The 24,799-nt window shown below is 39.5% G+C and overlaps 1 protein-coding gene across 1 annotated transcript in view; it reads left to right on the forward strand.

Moving 5' to 3' along the window:
* Positions 1-15,094, forward strand: part of MPC2 (mitochondrial pyruvate carrier 2) — a 30,320-nt gene extending 15,226 nt beyond the window's left edge. The window contains exons 3-5 of the mRNA XM_060088609.1: positions 12,529-12,613; positions 12,994-13,105; positions 14,879-15,094. Of these exons, the coding sequence (XP_059944592.1) occupies positions 12,529-12,613; positions 12,994-13,105; positions 14,879-14,915 (234 nt within the window). The 3' untranslated portion in view covers positions 14,916-15,094. The remainder of the gene's footprint in view (positions 1-12,528; positions 12,614-12,993; positions 13,106-14,878) is intronic.
* The last annotated feature ends 9,705 nt before the right edge of the window (positions 15,095-24,799 follow it).

Below are 24,799 nucleotides of genomic sequence, written 5' to 3' on the forward strand. Positions count from 1 at the left end.
GCTCCGCGGCATGTGGGATCTTCCCAGACCGGGGCACAAACCCGCGTCCCCTGCATCGGCAGGCAGACTCTGAAACACTACGCCACCAGGGAAGCCCAACCCAAGTTTTAATAAAGTTGTTTTTTGCTTGGGTTGTAGGCTATTTTTTTTTCCAAATTTATTTTTTATTGAAGTATAGTTGATTAACAAGTTGTATATATATTTTTTCTGCTTTATAACAAATTTAAACAGTTATACATATACATATGTTCCCATATCCCCTCCCTTTTGCGTCTCCCTCCCACCCTCCCTATCCCACCCCTCCAGGCGGTCACAAAGCACCCAGCTGATCTCCCTGTGCTATGCGGCTGCTTCCCACTAGCTATCTACCTTACGTTTGGTAGTGTATATATGTCCATGCCGCTCTTTCGCTTTGTCACAGCTTACCCTTCCCCCTCCCCATATCCTCAAGTCCATTCTCTAGTAGGTCTGTGTCTTTATTCCTGTCTTACCCCTATGTTCTTCATGACATTTTTTTTCTTAAATCCATATATATATGTCAGCATACGGTATTTGTCTTTCTCTTTCTGACTTACTTCACTCTGTATGACAGACTCTAGGTCCATCCACCTCATTACAAATAGCACAATTTCGTTTCTTTTTATGGCTCAGTAATATTCCATTGTATATATGTGCCACATCTTCTTTATCCGTTCATCCGATGATGGACACTTAGGTTGTTTCCATCTCTGGGCTATTGTAAATAGGGCTGCTATGAACATTTTGGTACATGACTCTTTTTGAATTATGGTTTTCTCAGGGTATATGCCCAGTAGTGGGATTGCTGGGTCATATGGTAGTTCTATTTGTAGTTTTTTAAGGAACCTCCATACCGTTCTCCATAGTGGCTGTACCAATTCACATTCCCACCAGCAGTGCAAGAGTGTTCCCTTTTTTCCACACCCTCTCCAGCATTTATTGTTTCTAGATTTTTTGATGATGGCCATTCTGACCGGTGTGAGATGATATCTCATTGTAGTTTTGATTTGCATTTCTCTAATGAGTAAAGATGTTGAGCATCCTATCAGGTGTTTGTTGGCAGTCTGTATATCTTCTGTGGAGAAATGTCTATTTAGGTCTTCTGCCCATTTTTGGATTGGGTTGTTTTTTTGTTATTGAGCTGCATGAGCTGCTTATAAATTTTGGAGATTACTCCTTTGTCAGTTGCTTCATTTGCAAATATTTTCTCCCATTCTGAGGGTTGTCTTTTGGTCTTGTTTATGGTTTCCTTTGCTGTGCAAAAGCTTTGAAGTTTCATTAGGTCCCATGTGTTTATTTTTGTCTTTATTTCCATTTCTCTAGGAGGTGGGTCCAAAAGGATCTTTCTGTGATTTATATCATAGAGTGTTCTGCCTATGTTTTCCTTTAAGAGTTTGATAGTGTCTGGCCTTACATTTAGGTCTTTATCCATTTTGAGCTTATTTTTGTGTATGGTGTTAGGGAGTGATCTAATCTCATACTTTTACATGTCCCTGTTCAGTTTTCCCAGCACCACTTATTGAAGAGACTGTCCTTTCTCCACTGTACATTCCTGCCTCCTTTATCAAAGATAAGGTGACCATATGTGCGTGGGTTTATCTCTGGGCTTTCTATCCTGTTCCATTGATCTATCTTTCTGTTTTTGTGCCAGTACCATACTGTCTTGATTACTGTAGCTTTGTAGTATAGTCTGAAGTCAGCGAGCCTGATTCCTCCAGCTCCATTTTTCGTTCTCAAGATTGCTTTGGCTATTCGGGGTCTTTTGTGTTTCCATACAAATTGTGAAATTTTTTGTTCTAGTTCTGTGAAAAATGCCAGTGGTAGTTTGATAGGGATTGCATTGAATCTGTAGATTGCTTTGGGTAGTAGAGTCATTTTCACAATGTTGATTCTTCCAATCCAAGAACATGGTACATCTCTCCATCTATTTCTATCATCTTTAATTTCTTTCATCAGTGTCTTATAATTTTCTGCATACAGGTCTTTTGTCTCCTTAGGTAGGTTTATTCCTAGATATTTTATTCTTTTTGTTGCAATGGTAAATGGGAGTCTTTCCTTGATTTCACTTTCAGATTTTTCATCATTAGTATATAGGAATGCCAGAGATTTCTGTGCATTAATTTTGTATCCTGCAACTTTACCAAATTCATTGATTAGCTCTAGTAGTTTTCTGGTAGCATCTTTAGGATTCTCTATGTATAGTATCATGTAATCTGCAAACAGTGACAGCTTTACTTCTTCTTTTCCGATTTGGATTCCCTTTATTTCCTTTTCTTCTCTGATTGCTGTGGCTAAAACTTCCAAAACTATGTTGAATAAGAGTGGTGAGAGTGGGCAACCTTGTCTTGTTCCTGATGTTAGTGGAAATCCTTTCTGTTTTTCACCTTTGAGGACGATGTTGGCTGTGGGTTTGTCATATATGGCCTTTATTATGTTGAGGAAAGTTCCCTCTATGCCTACTTTCTGCAGGGTTTTTATCATCAATGGGTGTTGAATTTTGTCAAAAGCTTTCTCTGCATCTATTGAGATGATCATATGGTTTTTCTCCTTCAATTTGTTAATATGGTGTATCACGTTGATTGATTTGCGTATACTGAAGGATCCTTGCATTCCTGGAATAAACCCCACTTGATCATGGTGTTTGATTCTTCTAATGTGCTCTTGGATTCTGTTTGCTAGTATTTTGTTGAGGATTTTTGCATCTATGTTCATCAGTGATCTTGGCCTGTAGTTTTCTTTCTTTGTGACATCCTTGTCTGGTTTTGGTATCAAGGTGATGGTGGCCTCGTAGAATGAGTTTGGGAGTGTTCCTTCCTCTGATATTGTTTGGAAGAGTGAGAAAGATGGGTGTTAGCTCTTCTCTAAATGTTTGATAGAATTCGCCTGTGAAGCCATCTGGTCCTGGGCTTTTGTTTGATGGAAGATTTTTAATCACAGTTTCAATTTCAGTGCTTGTGATTGGTCTATTCATATTTTCTATTTCTTCCTTAGTCAGTCTTGGCAGGTTGTGCATTTCTAAGAATTTGTCCATTTCTTCCAGGTTGTCCATTTTATTGGCATAGAGTTGCTTGTAGTAATCTCTCATGATCTTTTGTATTTCTGCAGTGTCAGTTGTTACTTCTCCTTTTTCATTTCTAATTCTATTGATTTGTGTCTTCTCCCTTTTTTCTTGATGAGTCTGGCTAATGGTTTATCAATTTTGTTTATCTTCTCAAAGAACCAGCTTTTAGTTTTATTGATCTTTGCTATCATTTCCTTCATTTCTTCTTCATTTATTTCTGATCTGATCTTTATGATTTGTTTCCTTCTGCTACCTTTGGGGGTTTTTTGTTCTTCTTTCCCTAATTGCTTTAGGTGCAGGGTCAGGTTGTTTACTCGAGATGTTTCCTGTTTCTTAAGGTGGGAATGTATTGCTATAAACTTCCCCCTTAGAACTGCTTTTGCTGCGTCCCAAGGGTTTTGGGTCGTTGTGTCTCCATTGTCATTTGTTTCTAGGTATTTTTTTATTTCCTCTTTGATTTCTTCAGTGATCACTTCGTTATTGAGTTGTGTATTGTTTAGCCTCCATGTGTTTGTATTTTTTACAGATCTTTACCTGTAATTGATGTCTAGTCTTACAGCATGGTGGTCGGAAAAGATACTTGATACAATTTCAATTTTCTTAAATTTACCAAGGCTTGATTTGTGACCCAAGATATGATCATTCCTGGAGAATGTTCCGTGAGCACTTGAGAAAAATGTGTATTCTGTTGTTTTTGGATGGAATGTCCTATAAATATCAATTAAGTCCATCTTGTTTAATGTATCATTTAAAGCTTGTATTTCCTTATTTATTTTCATTTTGGACGATCTGTCCATTGGTGAAAGTGGGGTGTTAAGGTCCCCTACTATGTTTGTGTTACTGTCGATTTCTCCTTTTATGGCTGTTAGTATTTGCCTTATGTATTGAGGTGCTCCTATGTTGGGTGCATAAATATTTACAATTTTTATATCTTCTCTTTGGATCGATCCCTTGATCATTATGTAGTGTCCTTCTTTGTCTCTTCTAGTAGTCTTTATTTTAAAGTCTATTTTGTCTGATATGAGAATTGCTACTCCAGCTTTCTTTTGGTTTCCATTTGCATGGAATATCTTTTTCCATCCCCTTACTTTCAGTCTGTATGTGTCTCTAGGTCTGAAGTGGGTCTCTTGTAGACAGCATATATATGGGTCTTGTTTTTATATCCATTCAGCCAATCTGTGTCTTTTGGTGGGAGCATTTAGTCCATTTACATTTAAGGTAATTATCGATATGTATGTTCCTATTCCCATTTTCTTAATTGTTTTGGGTTCGTTATTGTAGGTCTTTTCCTTCTGTTGTGTTTCTTGCCTAGAGAAGTTCCTTTAGCATTTGTTGTAAAGCTGGTTTGGTGGTGCTGAACTCTCTCAGCTTTTGCTTATCTGTAAACGTTTTAATTTCTCCATCAAATCTGAATGAGATCCTTGCTGGGTAGAGTAATCTTGGTTGCAGGCTTCTCTCCTTCATCACTTTAATTATGTCCTGCCACTCCCTTCTGGCTTGTAGAGTTTCTGCTGAGAGATCAGCTGTTATCCTGATGGGGATTCCCTTGTGTGTTATTTGTTGTTTTTGCCTTGCTGCTTTTAATATGATTTCTTTGTGTTTAATTTTTGACAGTTTGATTAATATGTGTCTTGGCGTATTTCTCCTTGGATTTATTCTGTATGGGACTCTCTGTGCCTCCTGCACTTGATTAACTATTTCCTTTCCCATATTAGGGAAGTTTTCAACTATAATCTCTTCAAATATTTTCTCAGTCCCTTTCTTTTTCTCTTCTTCTTCTGGAACCCCTATAATTCGAATGTTGGTGCTTTTAATGTTGTCCCAGGTCTCTGAGACTGTCCTCTGTTCTTTTCATTCTTTTTTCTTTATTTTGCTCTGCATCAGTTATTTCCACTATTTTATCTTCCACCTCACTTATCTGTTCTTCTGCCTCAGTTATTCTGCTATTGATCCCATCTAGAGTATTTTTCATTTCATTTATTGTGTTTTTAATCGATGCTTGATTCATCTTTAGTTCTTCTAGGTCCTTGTTAACTGTTTCTTGCATTTTGTCTATTCTATTTCCAAGATTTTGGATCTTGGAAATAGAATCTTGGATCATCTTTACTATCATTATTCTGAATTCTTTTTCGGGTAGACTATTACCTCTTCATTTGTTAGGCCTGGTGGGTTTTTATCTTGCTCCTTCTCCTGCTGTGTGTTTTTCTGTCTTCTCATTTTGCTTTTGTTACTGTGTTTGGGGTCTCCTTTTTTCAGGCTGCAGGTTCGTAGTTCCCGTTTTTTTTGGTGTCTGTCCCAGTGGCTAAGTTTGGTTTAGTGGGTTGTGTAGGCTTCCTGGTGGAGGGGACTAGTGCCTGTGTTCTGGTGGATGAGGCTGGATCTTGTCTTTCTGGTGGGCAGGTCCACGTCTGGTGGTTTGTTTTGGGGTGTCTGCAGACTTTTTATGATTTTAGGCAGCCTCTCTGCTAATGGGTGGTGTTGTGTTCCTGTCTTGGTAGTTGTTTGGCATAGGGTGTCCAGCACTGTAGCTTGCTGGTCGTTGAGTGAAGCTGGGTGTTGGTGTTGAGATGGAGATCTCTGGAAGATTTTTGCCGTTTGATATTATGTGGAGCTGGGAGGTCTCTTGTGGACCAGTGTCCTGAAGTTGGCTCTCCCACCTCAGAGGCACAGCACTGACTCCTGGCTCCTCAATTTGGCATGATTTGTTGTCTATTCATGTATTTCACAGATGCAGGGTACATTAAGTTGATTGTGGAGCTTTAATCCGCTGCTTCTGAGGCTGCTGGGAGAGATTTCCCTTTCTCTTGTTTGTTCTCACAGCTCCCGGGTCTCAGCTTTGGATTTGGCCCCGCCTCTGCGTGTAGGTCGCCGGAGGGCGTCTGTTCTTCGCTCAGACAGGATACAGTTAAAGGAGCAGCCGCTTCGGGGACTCTGGCTCACTCAGGCCGTGGGGGGAGGGAGGGGCACGGAGTGCGGGGCAAGCCTGCAGCGGCAGAGGCCGGCGTGACGTTGCACCAGCCCAAGGCGCACCGTCCCTTCTCCCAGGGAAGCCATCCCTGGATCCTGGGACCCCGGCAGTGACAGGCTGCAGAGGCTCCCGGAAGGGCGGCGTGGACAGTGACCTGCGCTCGCACACAGGCCTCTTGGCGGCGGCAGCAGCAGCCCCAGCGTCCCACGCCCGTCTCTGGGCTCCGCGCTTTTAGCCGCGGCTCGCGCCCATCTGTGGAGCTCCTTTAAGCAGCGCTCTTAATCCCCTCTCCTCACGCACCAGGAAACCAAGAGGGAAGAAAAAGTCTCTTGCCTCTTCGGCAGCTCCAGAGTTTTCCCGGACTCCCTCCCGGCTAGCTGTGGCGCATTAGCCCCCTTCAGGCTGAGTTCTCGCCGCCATCCCCTGTCCTCTCCCTGCTCTCTGACCGAAGCCCGAGCCTCAGCTTCCAGTGCCGCCTGCCCCGGCGGGCGAGCAGACAAGCCTCTCGGGCTGGTGAGTGCCGGTCGGCACCGATTCTCTGTGCGGGAATCTCTCTGCTTTGCCCTACCCAGATACGTGGGGAGTTTTCTTGCCTTTTGGGATGTCTGAGGTCTTCTGCCAGCATTCAGTAGGTGTACTGTAGGAGTTGTTCCACGTGTAGCTGTATTTCTGGTGTATCTGTGGGGAGGAAAGTGATCTCCGCGTCTTACTCTTCCGCCATCTTCCCCGGAACTGTAGGCTATTTTAATTCTCTTAAATGTACTGTTTTAAGTTGTTAGAACAATTCAGAAACTCAGCTGTAAATCTAAGTAGTTGAGAATGTTAGAACTGGAATTACCTGTCTCTCAGTTTTATGGCCTTAGGCACGTTCACTCTCCGTCCTTTTGTCTCATCTGTAAAACAACAACATTAGAGTAAATTAGTGGTTGGGAGCTATATTTTACAGAGAACTAGGGAGCAGTTCTCTTTTTAGATTTATAAGTTGAGAAAAGCTTCCATCAGTTTAAAAAAGAAGTTTCAATATATCATCTTTAATGATTCTTCTCGTACTCTAAGCATTTAAAAGAGTGATATTAAAAAAAATAATACTAAGAAATGTATATTACTATTTCCGTTCTCTTTGCTCCCTACCAACGCTTAAAATTATATATCTGCAAAGTGGCATTAATTGCTGAAATATTGTTTCTAGCACCATTATTTAAAAAGTGAGAACGATAAAATAGATAACTCATAAGGACCTACTGCATAGCAAAAGGAACTCTACTTAATACCCTGTAATGACCTATATGGGAAAAGAATCTAAAAAAGAGTAGATATATGTATATGTATAACTGATTAACTTTGCTGTACAGCAGAAACTAATATAACATTGTAATTCAACTATAGTCCAATAAAAATTAATTTTAAAAAATAAATTAATAAAAAATAAGAATGACTTAATGTATTTACAGTGAATTGGGGGCACCCCTGACCCCAAATTTACCACAGTTTAGAAGTTTATTGATTTTTACCAATAGCTTTGATGTTTCTTTGATCTGGTCCATCAGTGTTTTGAAACATGGACAGTATTATACACTCATAAGTGCTTTCTCGACTGTCTCCTTTAAAAATATCTATTTTCAGTTCATGTTGACATCGTACATAGTCTCCTGATGACAGCATAGCAATGGAAATTTCTGTGTTTTGTTTGCTGGTGGGGAAACTTTTTTTGATATTTAGTTTATGCTTTCCTTTCCCAGAGCATTTGATAATAATTAATCTATGGTAACCTATACGTGACATGTAGCAGCTGCTGCTGCAAGCCACCTAAGTTGTACATTAGGAATTTTAGACTATACTTCTTTAGAGATTTAACTGTGGTCGAATCCTTGTTAGCCACTTTAGTTGAAACCAAATAATTAATTATAAAGATCAAAGTGGATAATTCTAAAAAGCAATACTATATACCCTTAAATATTTTATTTTAACTTAAAGACTATAAGTATATATTCATTTATCAATCATTTACTATAAGGCCAAAGCTTTGATCTGTGTATGGATCCACTGGTTTTGAGTTACACATCATCTGTCTTGGATGAATTATACCATAGTGCATCCTACATGATTTCAGTTTAGTTTTCTTTAAAGCAGAGCAAGTTTATAGACACTTTCATGTAACAGAAACCTGCTAGATTTTTATGTCTCCCCACCATCTTTTAAAATTTATTTTATTTTATTTGTTTTTGGCTGCATTGGGTCTTTTTTGCTTCGCGCAGGCTTTCTCTAGTTGCCGCGAGCAAGGGCTGCTCTTCCTTACCGTGTGCGGGCTTCTCATTTCAGTGGCTTCTCTTGTTGCGGAGCGCAGGCTCTAGGTGCATGGACTTCAGTAGTTGTGGCACATGGGCTCAGTAGTTGTGGCTCGCAGCCTCCAGACTTGCAGGTTCAGTAGTTGTGGCTCGCGGGCTTAGTTGCTCTGTGGCATGTGGGATCTTCCCGGACCAGGGCTTGAACCCATGTCCCCTGCGTTGGCAGACAGATTCTTAACCACTGCACCACCAGGGAAGCCCCTCACCCCCATCTTTTTGTATCTGTCTTATTCACACCAAATTTGACAGCAAATTTAACTTGCCTTATTCAATCTTTCTAAAACAGTCCCTTTAGATTTCATAGAAGTAACAACCCTCTTTCTGTGTTTCACCTGTTTACCTAGTTCATTAAATTAGGTAAATTACAGTAACAAGTAAAACTCGTATAAACAGGTTTGAAGACAAACACAGTGACTTGATAAAAATATAACTCAACGGGTGAGAGCAAAAATGCATGAGTGCAATTCAGAATAAATAGCCCCTAGCCGTGAGTATTCAGCCATGGGCATCGTTAGCTTGTTTACAGAAGGAATGGATATCATTGGCTAATCTGGGGAAACTATTATGTGAAGGTCAGTTGAGGGAGCTTTTTTTCTTTTTGTTCATAGTCTGTTTGTGCAGACTGGGTTATATATATATTTTTTTCTTTTCTTTTCTTTTTGCTGCTCTGTGCGGCATGTGGGATCTTAGTTCCCCCACCAGAGATCAAACCCAGGCAGGTCCCCTCCAGTGGAAGTGCAGAGTCCTAACCACTGGACTACCAGGGAATTCCCGACTGGGTTATATTTAACTCTTGAACAGTATACCATTTTGTGTGGCTAATTTTTCTTCTCTATTCTCCTTAGGAATAAGTCAAACTATATTTCAAGATTACCTCTGCAGATTTTTAATGTCTATCTACTTGCTTTTCCAGCTGGAACTACTTATATAGACTAATTTGCAGTTTAAAATCTTGAGAACTTTGTTATCCCTAAGCATTTTGGAATTGGAATATTCTATAGTGGTATTTCATTTTTAGCCCTCCTCTAGAAGTGTCATATGACTTTTTTTTTTACTAAAGGAGAAAATATTGGAAGGAAGGGAGGAAGAAAGGAAGGAAAAAATGTTTTACACTATCTGATGAGCATTTACTCCACCCAGTGGAGATAACCAGGTGCCAGAAAGAATCACACATTTGAAAACCAGTTTTTAATTGATGGAAACACAGAGAACTAACTTGAATCTACTACATGCCAAACTCTCCGTATTGGGTTATTTAATACATTATCTAATATTTAATCTTCACCAGAAAAAAGGTGTAAAGGTACTGAGGTTCAAAGAACTAGAACTGTTGTAAGTGACAGAGTCAGGATTTGAACCCTCAGTTCTAATTTGACTTCAAAGCCTAGGCTCTTAAACACTTACAGGACCCCCTTTAAAAGTCACTGAGGATCTTTCTGTAATTGGTACTTTCTCCCCATGTTAAGGAGAATTTTACATAATCTTGTGATATGCTCCACACACTCTCTGACTCTAGAGTTCTATTATTTGAATAAAGTTCATAACAAAGAAGAATAGGAACACAGACCTTCTGCCCTGAAACTAGAAATACAGGAAAAGGTACAGAGACTAATTATTCCCTTATCTCTGCTTCTCTAAAGATGTAAGCTACTATTTGTTGTTGATAATAATAATATTATTATTTACCAGGCACTATAGTAAATATTTTTGAAGCATATTATCTCATTTAATCATATATCTCTTTTGCAAGGGTAGCTATTCATATTCTCATTTTATACATGAGGAATTTAAGACAATGTGTTATGTAACTTGACCAAAGTCACCCAGCTAGTAAATGGCAGAGATTAGATTCACAGTAAGATTTCATAAGGTAATTTACATGAGGTTAGAGTAGTATAGAAGTAGAAAGGTTTTTTTTTTTTTTTTTTTTTGGCTGCATCGGTCTTAGTTGCGGCACTCAGGATCTTCGATGAGGCATGCGGGATCCTTCATTGTGGCACAGGCTCTTCATCGCGCCGTCGCAGTGCGCGGGCTTCTCTCTAGTTGTGGTGTGCAGGCTTCAGGGTGCATGGGCTCAGTAGTTGTGGCACGTAGGCTCTCTAGTTGAGGGGTGCAGGCTCAGTAGTTATGGTGCACGGGCTTAGTTGCCCCGTGGCATGTGGGATCTTAGTTCTCCAACCAGGGATCAAAGCCAGGTCCCCTGCATTGGAAGGCGGATTCTTTACCACTGGACCACCAGGGAAATCCCCTAGAAAGGGATTTTTTTTTTTTTTAAATGCGGGAAAGGAAACTAACATAGTATTATAAATCAACTATACTTTAATTTAAAAAGAAGAAGACTAAAGAGGCATAACATCCAAATGCAATGTATTATCCTGACCTAACTACTCTGGACAAGAAAAATAATGTTTTAAAAGACATTTGGGGGCAGTTGTCAAAATTTATGCACTGTGTATTAGACAACAGTGTCTTATCCATGTTAAATTTTGTGATTAGATTGTGGGTATATAGGAGAATGGGAATGTTCTTGTTCTTAGCAAATGTACACTAAAATACTAGGGAGTCAAAGGGCATGATGTCTACAACTTCTTTGTAAATGGGTCAGAAAAAATATATATACATATAAAGAGAGAGGATAATAAAGCAAATATTTCCCAAAAAAAGAGAGAGAGAGAGAAAGAAATGTGGGAGAGGAGCCTCAAGGCCTCTGTGGGAGAGCACAATTACTAACATGTCCCAGAAAAATAAAATGTATACTCTGAGCATAAACAAAATCATGGCTGCTACCTTCCTCCAAAAGACAATGCTAGAATATAGCCTATAGTCATCATAGATCTATTACAGTGTAGTAATACGTGGACTGAGTAGAATAATGCTAGAAATCAGTCCCTTTCTTCCCCTCTACAACGGCAGTATTCCACCCTGCCAAAGTGGAACAGATATGCAACGGAGAAAATGTACATTGGGACCTGGAAGAAGAATGTAAGAGTGATGATTAGGAACCATTTGGGAAGAAAATCACAGGACTATGGGTGAAAATTAGCAAGAAAAGTAGAATTGGTCATGATTTACCTCTATTTATACTTCAGTATTTAACTATTTGCCCCCCTTTTTTAAGCCAGAATCATTGCTTCCTTGATCTACTGACTTTATTAAATCAAAACCATTTGCATTTGGTTTAAATTGGTAAAAATTCACAAGTATGCATATGTTCTATTTAGGAGAAAAAAAACCTGTGCTGATTTATATTTTTCATGTAAGAGCATCTTTTAGAAACTCAAAAAAACCTGAAAATGAATTTCTTAAAACCATATTTTCTAATGACATATTTAGGATTTGATTTTAAAATTGGAGAAAGGGAGGAGGAGAGGTGATCTAAATATGGCAGAATGTCAATAATTGTTGACTGGGTGATGGGTATGTAGGGGTTCTTTGTACTAGTCTCTCTTATTTTACATAGGTGTGAATTTTTCATCAAAAAAAATCATTCTGTTATGTATTCTAATCTCTGCAATAGAGTAGCATAACTAATATTCTAGTGAAGACTCATTACTAAACTTTCTGAGTGTTGCTGATGGTAGGGTATGATTCTATAAAAAACAGTGTTAAAAACATACCAGAGAAGAAATGACCAGGTATACTTTGACATTAAAGAAAAATTATCTAACCAAGAAACTAAAATTATAGCAGAGTTTTTCTGATACTTCCACTTTTAAAAAAGAATAAAGTTACAAAAAACATGAAAGGAGGAATTTATACAAATAGCTTTCAGGCATCTTTCACACCAGTGGTTCCCAACATGCATAAAGAATATATAAATTCTTATGTGAAAGAAGTATCATTTGTAGAACAAAAATACAAATATACTTATAGAAAAAATGTATACACACACCACTGATTTTCAAATATATGAAGCTGTTTAATGTGATTAACAAAATACAACTTAATTCAAAAAGCATTTCTGAATTCATTGTAACTTTTTGTCATGATGCATTTTTTCTTAATGCATGGATACTAAAATCGTAGCTACAGTCTGAAAATCTCTGAAATAGTTTGTGTTTTAGTTAAAATTGAGAACCATTACTACATACTCATGATGCTTTTTTCCTTTCTTATGTGTTAATGTGTATTTCCAGGGGTTGGTGTGTGCTGGAATGGCTGACATGGCCAGACCTGCAGAAAAACTCAGCACAGCCCAATCTGCTGTTTTGATGGCTACAGGTAAATTAAATGAATATCTTCCATACAGGGCGTTCAATAATTTTGTTTTATATCAATGTACTTAACTGTTTTCGTGTTTGAAATACATATACACACACTCACACAGGAAGAAATTAACAGTGTTATCTCTAGGAAGTTATTAGACTATAGCCAAAGAAGGCAGAGGAGAGTTATAAAAAATTTCCCTTTGATGTAAGAACTGAGTGTTTTGTGTAATGCTGAATTATAGCAACTTCATTAAAGTCTCAAATTATAACATTTCTTTGTCCTACTTTGTGTTGTCATAGTCTTATTTATAATTATTTTACTCTAATATTAAATGTTCAAATAAGATTGCAGCAGTACCTATGCTTTTTTTAAAAAAATTTTTATTTCAACAGGGTTTATTTGGTCAAGATACTCACTTGTAATTATTCCCAAAAACTGGAGTCTGTTTGCTGTTAATTTCTTTGTCGGGACAGCCGGAGCCTCTCAGCTCTTTCGTATTTGGAGGTAAGCTTAACACAGACGTAAAAAAAAATCTGCCTCAGAAGCCATCTGGCTGGCAATACTTTTTTTTTTAAGATTCATATATAATGCTAAGACAGGATGTGCCTGAAGCAGACATTAAACATTTCTAGAAAGCCTGGGGGTTTAAGTTAAAAGTGTTAGGCAGTATGTTACCTAGGTTTTAAATCTGTGTGTTACCTAGATGTACAGCCCTTTGACAGAGTCTCTTTTATTAAGATAAGATAACATATATAATTTAGGATATATTAGGTAATTTTCTGCATGAACTTTTTATCACTTACTTTCAATCATATATAATAAAGTGAGACTTAAAAGTATAGTTATATAGTATTGGAAATGATGTTTAAAGTGAGGCTGCTAGTTTCATTGGAAAGTATGTATTCCGTGAGCATTGGAAATTTTTAAAATTCAGTGATTAATATTATTTGTCAGTGACTGGTTAACACTCTGCAGTGAGCTTAGATGAAGGCTCTGGCTTGATTTGAACCACAGAACCTTCCTAAATTACAAAACAATATTATGAATAACAACTTTCTTTAACTAAAAAAGTTGAATGATTTCAGTAAAGAAATAGAAAACATTGAGCTATATAATTTACCTTCCTTTCAGAAGGCATTCTATTCTGCAGAGTATAGTACATTTTAATTTCATTCATCTGTACCATCCCTAGCTTTACTAGTAGCTTAATTCTGTAATCTTTTTATAATAGTCTAGCACATAACGCATAGATGAATAAATAAACTCTCTCATTCTACACAATGCCTGACAACCATTTTTAGGGCTTACTTATATCAATATAAGCTTCAATTAGTACAGAGATTTTAATAACAGAGTACTTTTCTCATGCACCATCTCATTTTGACCTTATATTAATTCATGATAGTAGAACTATGAGAACACTAAGTGCCACATTCAGAAATATTATTTCTAATATCAGAAATTCAGGTTTAGTTTGACAAAAGGATTTTTGGCCTTTCAATTACAATAGCAGATTAGATTTAGTTAGAAATATAAATGTTGGATTCTCTGGAGGACTTAGGAAAATACTGTTGAATATTTGAAATCAGGACCTTTTGAGAAGTCTACGAGGTATGGTAGGCTTCATGGAATAAGTTCCTTCTTGTGCTTATTCAGTTTTCCACTTTATTTTCAGCTGAGAAGAATAGTAAATGAAGCCCAGGGTGATGTAAAAGGGAAAGGCTCTGTAGCTTTGTGGTTACTTCTTCTTTGAATTAATGAGTATTGAAGAAATTGTCCTTAGTTTCAATAAGCTTTAAGTGTTACAACCTCCTAACCCAGTAGCCTGCCTGCATCACAGAATTATATTTTATTTTTAGTGATTAGACAGGCCCATTCCCGATTGATTTTATTCTCAGGAAAGATGCCTTGTGAGTATAAAATTAAAAGTTCAAGATGACCACGTTTTGGTAAACTTTATACATATATTCACATGTTTGTCATACTCTTGTATAGTTCCAGAATGAAAATATTCTTACATTAAAATAATATTTTTGTACAGGGAACTATATTTCAGTTAAGACGTTTTGACAGTTGGAAACCAGATTCAAATAAAGTTCTTGGATTACTCTCCCATCTGCCTGTTTCTTCCTATAAGCCTCTGGGAAGATTGTATTTACAACTGTATAGCCTCTTGACTAGAGAGAAAGAAGAGATGGAATATGCTTCCCATTCCCTTCTTATTATAAATGTATCTATTGTGATTCATGATTTTTTTTCTTTCTGTTTTCTTTATAGATATAACCAAGGACTAAAAGCTAAAGCAAACAAATAAGAGTTCTTGATCACCCTAACAACCTAGATGTGGACATAACCACTGGGACCTAGTTTGATTTATTACTCAGTTGTCAATGAGGTGATGCTAACTGTGCTAACATTTGTAAGGCATAAAATCTAACTGTAATTGGGAGATAGTACTTGATTCAACAGAAAAATAAAGCAAACTTTTAATAATATTGTCTCTTTACATATTACTTAAGGAATTTATCTACGGATATTAGTAACATTTTTTTTTTACTATTTGTCCATAATAAATCATACTGCTCATACATACCACTGGCCTCCTTCTGTTCTAGTCAACCAAAGTGTGTGCGTATAAGAGCACACATATTCCAGTGAGTCAAAAGATAGTCGGAAAGTTAAATAATCTGTGTACAGTGAAGGATGATGAAGTAGCTAAAAGTGAAAGGAAATAGAGCTAAAGAGAGCGAAAAATGGGTTGTGGAATGGCCAGCAACATGACACCTCAAACTGTTTTAAAATATTTTAACTTGAAATGAAGAATCTTGTGAAGAATATTATTTTTTGTGTATTGTATGAAAGTCTTTTACAGCTACAGAGTAACAAAGGATTTGTAAATTTTTGAAATATATTCAATAACTGATGTGATGTGGCAGAAAAGCTCTAGAGTCAGACAGACCTGAATTTGAATCCTAGCTGTGTGACTTATAATCTCTGACTTTGGGCAAGTTAAGAAAGTGTCCAATAAAATACAGTGTGTGTGTGTGAAAAGAAAGAAAGAAAGTGTCCAGCAGAGTACCTGGGACATAAGTCAGCTTTCTGTAAATGTTTGTGACCTTTGTCCCCATTATGAGGATTCATATTTGATTTGGATTCCCATTTGGAGTACTGACCTTTCTTCTGAAAATCCTAGTGAAACCAATCCTGGTTAGAACTGTAGTCAGAGGAATCAGCAAAGCCAGTTATATCTAAATTTGAAGAAGCAAGTGACAAAAAGAACTTTTTGAGTAATAATATACTATAATCAAAATTTGGCAATTAGCAATTGAAAACCTTGCACTTTATCTTTTAACCCTTCAGCATTGTCCATCTTTGTTTTATTTTTTTTAACCAATAAAATTATAGTGATTTTAACTGAAAACCACAAATGTTTATTATCTCAGTTTCTGTGGGTCAAGAATCCTGGAGCAGCTCATATGAATGCCTCTGGCTTGTGCCTCTGGCTCAGGGTATCACAGGATGCAGTCACCTCAGGCTCACCTCGGGGGAGATGTGCCTCCGAGCTCTCTCACATGGATATTACCCAGTCTCACATCCTCTCTGGCTCTTGGCCAGAGACATCAGTTCTTCACCAAAAGGGCCGCTTTCCCCAGAGTGAAAATATCCGAGAGGGAGAGAGGATGAGAGAGAGTTCCTAAGACAGAAGCTGCAGTCTTTTTATAATCTAATCTCATAAGTTATATCCCATCACTTCTGCCATGGTCTAGTTTTTTTTGGGGGGGTTTAACTTTTTATTTTATATTGGAGTATAGTTGATTAAAGCACTGTCCATCTTTGAAGGATTAGAAAATTTGACACAGGCAAAAGTGAAGAGGTCCTCAAGCATCAAATTATTACTGCTTTCTCTTTTCAAGCCACACTGTTATAATTGTTTGGCATGTGAATGCACACGTGTACGTATTTTCTAGGGTTAAGCATTTAAGAAAAACATATGCTATGAAATATGGCACAGATACAAAAAAAGTTTATGAAAATGTGCGTGTTGAATTGGTATTTCACTTGCTTTTCATTAAAACCTGCTCTTTCCTATATGGGTTCTCCTAAGCTCCACTTGTCAGTCAAATTAATTGTAGCATTTAGATGCAATCACAGACAATCCTTTTGATTCTCAGAAGCTCCGTCAACAGACTGTCTTATGCTTCCTTTCTGCCCAAAAACTTTTATCCATCCCACTATTAAATCTTAAAAATTAAAGATTCTAATATGTATCCAATCAAAAACTCTCGCTGCCAGTGATCAGTTCCATAACTACTCTCAAAAACTTAGAAAAAAGCAACTGTATACCAGAAGTCCTTACTATCAATGTAGCTACTAAACTTCATAAAAGAAGCTTTCACAGTGGTAAAAATCACTCAGTCTAGTTGAGTTTAATTCTATATCAAAATTTTCTAACAAATCCTTATTGATCGCTTCATTAGGTACATTTTCTCAAGGCCAGGTCTGATAGCCCTGTGTTTCAACCCAACTCTGCCACATATTAACTGTGAGACCTTGTTAATGTTTGTTTCTGAGCTTTAGTATTTTCAAGAGTAAAATAGGGAAAATAATAGTACTTAGTTCATAGGATTGTCATCAAGATAATCGAGGTAATGTTTTAACACAGTGCCTGGTGCATGACGGGTGTTAAATAAAACGTAGAAAATTTCAGAAAATGGGAAGTTTTTTTTTTTTCTTTATACAGCAGGTTCTTATTAGTTATCTATTTTATACATATTAGTGCATATATGTCAATCCCAATCTCCCAGTTCATCCCTCCCCCACTTTCCCCACTTGGTGTCCATACATTTGTCCTCTACATCTGTGTCTCTCTTTCTGCCTTGCAAACCAGTTCATCTGTACCATTTTTCTAGATTCCACATGTATGCATTAATATATGATATTTGTATTTCTCTTTCTGACTTATTTCACTCTGTATGACAGTCTCTAGGTCCATCCATGTCTCTACAAATGACCCAATTTCGTTCCTTTTTATGGCTGAGTAATATTCCATTGTATATATGTACCACATCTTCTTTATCCATTTATGTGTCGATGGACATTTAGGTTGCTTCATGACTGGTTAGTGTAAATAGTGCTGCAATGGCCATTGGGGTGCATGTGTCTTTTTGAATTATGGTTTTCTCTGGCTATATGCCCAGTAGTGCGATTGCTGGGCCACATGGTAATTCTATTTTTAATTTTTTAAAGAACCTCCATACTGTACTCCATAGTGGCTGTATCAATTTACATTCCCACTTTTTCTCCATACTCTCTCCAGCATTTGTTGCCTGTGGATTTTCTGATGATGCCCATTCTAACTGGTGTGAGGTGATACCTCATTGTAGTTTTGATTTGCATTTCTCTAATAATTAGTGATGTTGAGCAGCTTTTCATGTGCCTCTTGGCCATCTGTGTGTCTCATTTGGAGAAATATCTATTTGGTCTTCTGCCCATTTTTTGATTGGGTTGTTTGTTTTTTTAAATGTTGAGCTGCATTAGCTGTTTATATATTTTGGAGGTTAATCCTTTGTCCATTGATTCATCTGCAAATATTTTCTCCCATTCTGAGGGTTGTCTTTTCATCTTGTTTATGGTTTCCTTTGCTGTGCAAAAGCTTTGAAGTTTCATTAGGTCCCATTTGTTTATTTTTGTTTTTATTTCCATTACTCTAGGAGGTGGATCTTTCTGTGATTGATGTCAAAGAGTGTTCTTCCTATATTTTTCTCTAAGAGCTTTATAGTGTCCAGTCTTACATTTAGGTCTTTAATTGATTTGGAATTTATTTTTGTGTATGGTGTGAGGTAGTGTTCTAATTTCATTCTTTTCCATATAGCTGTCCAGTTTTCCCAGCACCACTTATTGAAGAGACTGTCTTTTCTCCATTGTATATCCTTGCATCCTTTGTCATAGATTAGTTGACCATAGGTGCGTGGGTTTATCACTGGGCTTTCTATCCTGTTCCATTGATCTATATTTCTGTTTTTGTGCCAGTACCATATTGTCTTGATTACTATAGCTTTGTAGTATAGTATGAGGTGAGGGAGTCTGATTCCTCCAGCTCCATTTTTTTCCCTCAAGATTGCTTTGGCTATTCGGGGTCTTTTGTGTCTCCATACAAATTTTAAGTTTTTTTGTTCGAGTTCCATAAAAAATGCCATTGGTAATTTGATAGGGATTGCACTGAATCTGTAGATTGCTTTGGGTAATATAGTCATTTTCACAATATTGATTCTTCCAGTCCAAGAACATGGTATATCTGTCCATCTGTTTGTGTCACCTTTGATTTCTTTCATCAATGTCTTATAGTTTTCTGAGTACAGGGTTTTTTTACCTCCTTAGATAGGTTTATTTCTAGGTATTTTATTCTTTTAGTTGCAGTGGTGAATGGGATTGTTTCCTTAATTTCTCTTTCTGATCTTTCATTGTTGGTGTATAGGAATGCAAGAGATTTCTGTTCATTAATTTTGTATCCTGCAACTTTGCCAAATTCATTGATTAGCTCTAGTAGTTTTCTGGTGTCATCTTTAGGATTATCTATGTATAGTAACATGTCATCTGCAAACAGTGACAGTTTTACTTCTTTTCCAATTTGTATTCCTTTTATTTCTTTTTCTTCTCTGATTGCCATGGCTAGGGCTTCCAAAACTATGTTGAATAATAGTGGCAAGAGTGGATATCCTTGTCTTGTTTGATTTTATTGTGATTGCACCCCTCCTACTGTCTCATTGCTGCTTCTCCTTTGTCTTTGGATGTGGGGTATCTTTTTTGGTGAGTTGCAGTGTCTTTCTGTCGATGTTTGTTCAGCAGTTAGTTGTGATTCCATTGCTCTCGCAAGAGGGAGTTAGTGCACATCCTTCTACTCCACCATCTTGAACCAATCTCCTTGGGAAGCTCATTAATTGAAGACAGACCCAAAAAGCACTTTCTTAAACAAAGGAGTTTTAATTTAGCTGCCCAAAAGATATAATATGTTAACCTATTTGCACACCTTCTGAGGTCCTAACTTGGAATTCTTGAGGCTTTCACAGGTTAAAGCAGAAAACAAGCTGCTTTGGGGTGGTGGGCCAGAGGTGGAGTAGAGAGGCTCAGTAAGAGATAAATTCTTAACCTAATCTGTTTTATGGTTTGGCATTCATTTCAAAAAAAACATTGATCCAAAGTACATCAATACTGTTGTTTCTCCATAGTAAACAGATTGTTTTTTTAAGTTGTTATAATGATGGTGAAAGGTTGAATCGAAACAAGGATTGACCTCAAAGCCTAGATTCCTCTCGGTAAAACAGAACAGTTTTACTGGAGCTTGTTTATATAATGAAACAGAGATAGAATGTACTTGTATTTATTAATACTGGCTTTCTCCCTAAGGAGTCTGTTTAATTATATGAGGTATGAATATAACTATGTTAAGACCGGTTTCCACAATGCCAGAAAATTCACTCAGCAAACATAATTAAATGAGCTTCTTTTTCTCCTCCCTTAAGAAAACTGTGTTTTTCAACATTCTGAAATACACAGTAAACTTAATTATAGGTCTGGGCTTTGTTTGAAAATGTTTGCTTGTTTTTCAGCTCAACTTTTTAAAATTCAGGTTTTACAAATGTGTCACTAAATATTAATTGTCATTGTGATATACATAAGAACAGCTAGAAAATCAAAATTGATTTAAGCTGTTAGAAAATATGCCGCCCTCAGCTTCCCTGGTGGTGCAGTGGTTGAGGGTCCGCCTGCCGATGCAGGGGACACGGGTTCGTGCCCCGGTCCGGGAGGGTCCCGCATGCCACGGAGCGGCTGGGCCCGTGAGCCATGGCCACTGAGCCTGCACGTCCGGAGACCGCAAAAAAAAAAAAAAGAAAATATGACGCCCTCTTGAAACACATTTTGCCAGTGTCCATGGGATGAAGAAACTCAAATCCAGTGCCACATTGTATTGCTGTTACCTGTGGGGTGAATTTGAGTGGAAGTATGGGCTTGAGCAGTGAGAAGGGACAGGTCAAATTTTTACCTCACAAAAATGTCTAAAGATAAGTATTGTAATGTAAATTTCATAGTCCTGGTAAAAGTCACAATCATTATTGACCAAAATTGGGTGTTTACTCAGGAGATACTTGTCTTTACGATAATCACCTACCAACTATTGCCTAATTTCAACCACCCGCCACATAGGGAAAGAGTTGTGAAAACTAGTCTGGTGCCTTATCAGTCTCCCTGACCCTTGCCCCAAATATCCAGTCTAGAGAACCTGAAACAGTCCTTGCGTGAGCAATAGGCCCACTCGGGCTGGTGGGGGAGGGGAGGGCAGTGCCAGCCAATCAGAAGCATAGTCAGTGCCCATGAAACAATGAGCTTCTGATGAGGTTGTGGCCAGGAAAACGGTTTTTAGACAAAACTGTCATTTTATGTGTCAGCAATAAACAGACCTGGCACTTCTGCTGTCTTCTGAATAATGTCATCCAGGCCCCTTTCCTGTTTTCTGCACTCCTGAAAGATCTAGGCCCTAATCTATGCTCTGACTTGTCCTCAGCCTTGAAGAAAGAAGAGGTATGTGTCAGTAGGAGTCTGAGTAGAAAGAATGGTTGCAGAGCTAAAGATGAGGGCAACCCTTGGGGAAGAAGACAGGTTGGGGAGCTTAAGGAAAGTGGGAAGGCCTTGGGCTAGGAATGGAGGTCCACCTTGTATATATCTGTGTCAGTCATTTAAGTGAGGTTAGAAGCTTGAAGGTTTCAATGTTACCTCATCCCATTTACCCTAGATGCTCTATTTTTTTAGCTTCCTGTCTACTTACCTATCTTCTGCATCTTCTAACATAATATCCTTCTTATCAGTCATCAAATAGCAAATGCCTACCATGTGAAGGGGCTCTAGAAAGATACTATGGAAGAAACGAACATATATGTAGAACGTGATCTCTAACACACAGAAGCTTCAATTCAGAGAAGCCATAAACAGATTAATAGATAATCAAGGATTTTTAAATAGATAATAAAGCACTTAAGTTTACAAACACTAAGTGCCCTAATAGCTCAGAGGAAAAATTGCCTTGACTAGAGTGGTCTGGTAAGCTTTCGTGACAGATAACATTATCCCTTTATGTTGAGAGTATCTCCTTTGGATTCTTGTAAAACCTGACTTTACATAATGATGAAAAATGGGATGAAAACTGAAATCTATTAGAAGTTTCTAGAAACGATATTTAGAGAAACAATAATGGATATAATTGATTGATCTTTAGTTTCATTTGCCTTTGGGGGTACTGCTGAGTTCTCTTTAAGGAGAATAAAACTGGACACACACTCTCCATTCAGGAAAATCTGTGTTGGTATATCTTTGGGGCCTTGCTCTTTCACTCTGTCAGGTACCCTCACTTCTAGATGCTTTCATGCTTTCTCAGTGTCCTCTCTCATTTCAAGCTCTATTCTTGATTGTTATTGAATTGGCCGAATATTTGATGAGGGTACCATCAACATGCTTTGAAAATGCTCTAAAATTAAATACATATTTTCTCTAGGTCATAAACATCCCCAAAGTGTCATAAAACCTATACAAATGGGGTATACCGTGGTATAGTAGAAAGAATATGGACTTTGAAATTCCACAGACCTGGGCTTGCTTTCCAGCTATGTGACCTAAGGCAAATTCATCTGAGCTTCATTTTCTGTATCTATAAAACAGGGATGAGGCCTACTTCACAGTGCTGTTTTGAGGATTAAATGAGGCAACCTCTGTAAAATGCTTTACATTAAAAAGGTCTTAATAGGGCTTCCCTGGTGGTGCAGTGGTTAAGAATCCGCTTGCCAAAGCAGGGGACATGGGTTCAAGCCCTGGTCCAGGAAGATCCCACATGCCACAGACCAACTAAGCCTGTGCGCCACAACTACTGAGCCTGCGTGTCACAACTACTGAAGCCCGTGCGCCTACAGCCCGTGCTCTGCAACAAGAGAAGCGACCACAATGAGAAGCCCATGCACCACAACAAAGAGTAGCCCCTGCTCGCCACAACTAGAAAAAGCCCGTGCGCAGCAACGAAGACCCAACGCAGCCAAAAATAAATAAATAATTAATTAATTTTAAAAAGATTATTTTTAAAAAGTCTTAATAAATTATTATTACAATGTGGTATGTGCCATATCACTAATCATTTTCTGATGTTGCAGAACTTAAAGCAGAAAACTAAGTCTTCTAAAAGAAAATTTCAATTGTGTTCTTATGGGTGTTCATGAGAAAAGCTGAGGTGTTCATCTTAGATGTCTTTGCCTCTTCAGCCCATGAACAAATAATTTTGTTATTCTAGTTTCCCTTCTGTATTTATCATCTTAATCTCCAAATGCATCTACTTTCCTTACCTAGTAATCGTAAACTTAGAAAAATCTGTCTAAATCTTCAAATCACCTGATTTAATCACCTGAAACATTGTAAATCAACTATACTTCAATAAAAATGGAATCTTGGCAACCATCTAATTCATATTTCCACTAAAGAGGAGAATCACCTCTACAACCTTGAAGGCAGATGGACATGCAGTCTCTCACAAGAAAATCCAATACTTCCTAAGACTACCCAGGTCCAATGTTCATCCTTACACTGTTTAAATTTGCCTCCCAGGCATTGCCAGCCATTGATCCCACTTGATCCTTTTGAATCAATTAATCAATCAACCTAACCCGTTTTAGTGTGAGTTTTAAGACTAAAGCAAAACATTCCATACTGTGCATGTGAAGAGTATATGGTATTGCCAAGATTGAAGGGGCTGGTAGTAGGGTTGCTAAATAAAATGCAATATTTGAAATATATTTATATTAAAAAATTATTCATTGTTTATTTAAAATTCAAATTTAACTGGATGTCCTATATTGTTGCTAAATCTGACACTCTTTCAAATGATAGTAAAAGAGGGGGGCCGGAGGAAGATGGCGGAAGAGTAAGACGCGGAGATCACCTTCCTCCCCACAGATACATCAGAAATTCATCTACACGTGGAACAACTCCTACAGAACACCTACTGAACGCCGACAGAAGACCTCAGACCCCCTAAAAGGCAAGAAACTCCCCACATACCTGGGTAGGGCAAAAGAAAAAAAGAATAAACAGAGACAATAGGATAGGGACGGGACCTGCACCAGTGGGAGGGAGCCGTGAAGGAGGGAAGGTTTCTACACACTGCAAGCCCCTTCGCGGGCGGAGACTGCAGGTGGCGGAGGGGGAAAGCTTCGGAGTAGCGGAGGAGAGCATAGCAACAGGGGTGTGGAGGGCAAAGCGGAGAGATTCCGGCACAGAGGATCGGTGCCCTCAGGCACACACCAGCCCGAGAGGCTTCTCTGCTCGGCCGCCGTGGCGGGCGGGGCTGGGAGCTGAGGCTTGGGTATCGGCTTTCAGTCGGAGCGCAGGGAGAGGACTGGGGCTGGCGGCAGGAAGAGAGCCTGAAGGGGTTAGTGCACCACGGCTAGCCCGGAGGGAGTCCGGGGAAAGGGTCTGGAGTTGCTGAAGAGGCAAGAGTCTTTTTTCACTTTCACTTTCGTTTCCTGGTGCGCGAGGAGAGGGCATTAAAAGGGCTGCTTAGGGAAGCGCCGGAGACAGGCGCGAGCCGCGGGTAAGGCGTGGACCTCGGAGACGGGCGTGGGCCGCCGCCGCCCGCAGCCGCCGCGGCCCGCCGCCGCCCACCGCCCGCCGCCGCCCGCCGCCGCCGCGGCCCGCCGCCGCCGCCGCCGCCCGCCGCGGCCCGCCGCCGCCGCCGCCGCCCGCCGCCGCCGCCGCCGCCCGACGCGGCCCGCCGCCGCCGCCGCCCCCGCGGCCCGCCGCCGCCGCCGCCGCCGCCGCCGCGGCCCGCCGCCGCCGCCGCCCCCGCGGCCCGCCACCGCCGCCACCGCCGCCGCGGCCCGCCGCCGCCGCCGCCCCCGCGGCCCGCCGCCGCCGCCGCCCGCCGCCGCCCGCCGCCGCCGCCGCCGCAGCCGCGGGGCCTGTGTGCGAGCGCGGGTCACTGTCCGCCCCGCCTTCCGGGGGACCTGTGCACCCCGCCACTGCCGGGGTCCCGAGACCCGGGGACGGCTTTCCCGGGAAAGCGCACGGAGCGCCACGGGCTGCTGCAACGTCACGCCGGCCTCTGCCGCCGCAGGCCCGCCCCACACTGCGCGCCCCTCCCTCCCCTCTGCATGAGTGAGCCAGAGC

Source organism: Mesoplodon densirostris, chromosome 2 (assembly GCF_025265405.1).
Source record: "Mesoplodon densirostris isolate mMesDen1 chromosome 2, mMesDen1 primary haplotype, whole genome shotgun sequence".
In the NCBI taxonomy this organism is placed as follows: Eukaryota; Metazoa; Chordata; class Mammalia; order Artiodactyla; family Ziphiidae; genus Mesoplodon; species Mesoplodon densirostris.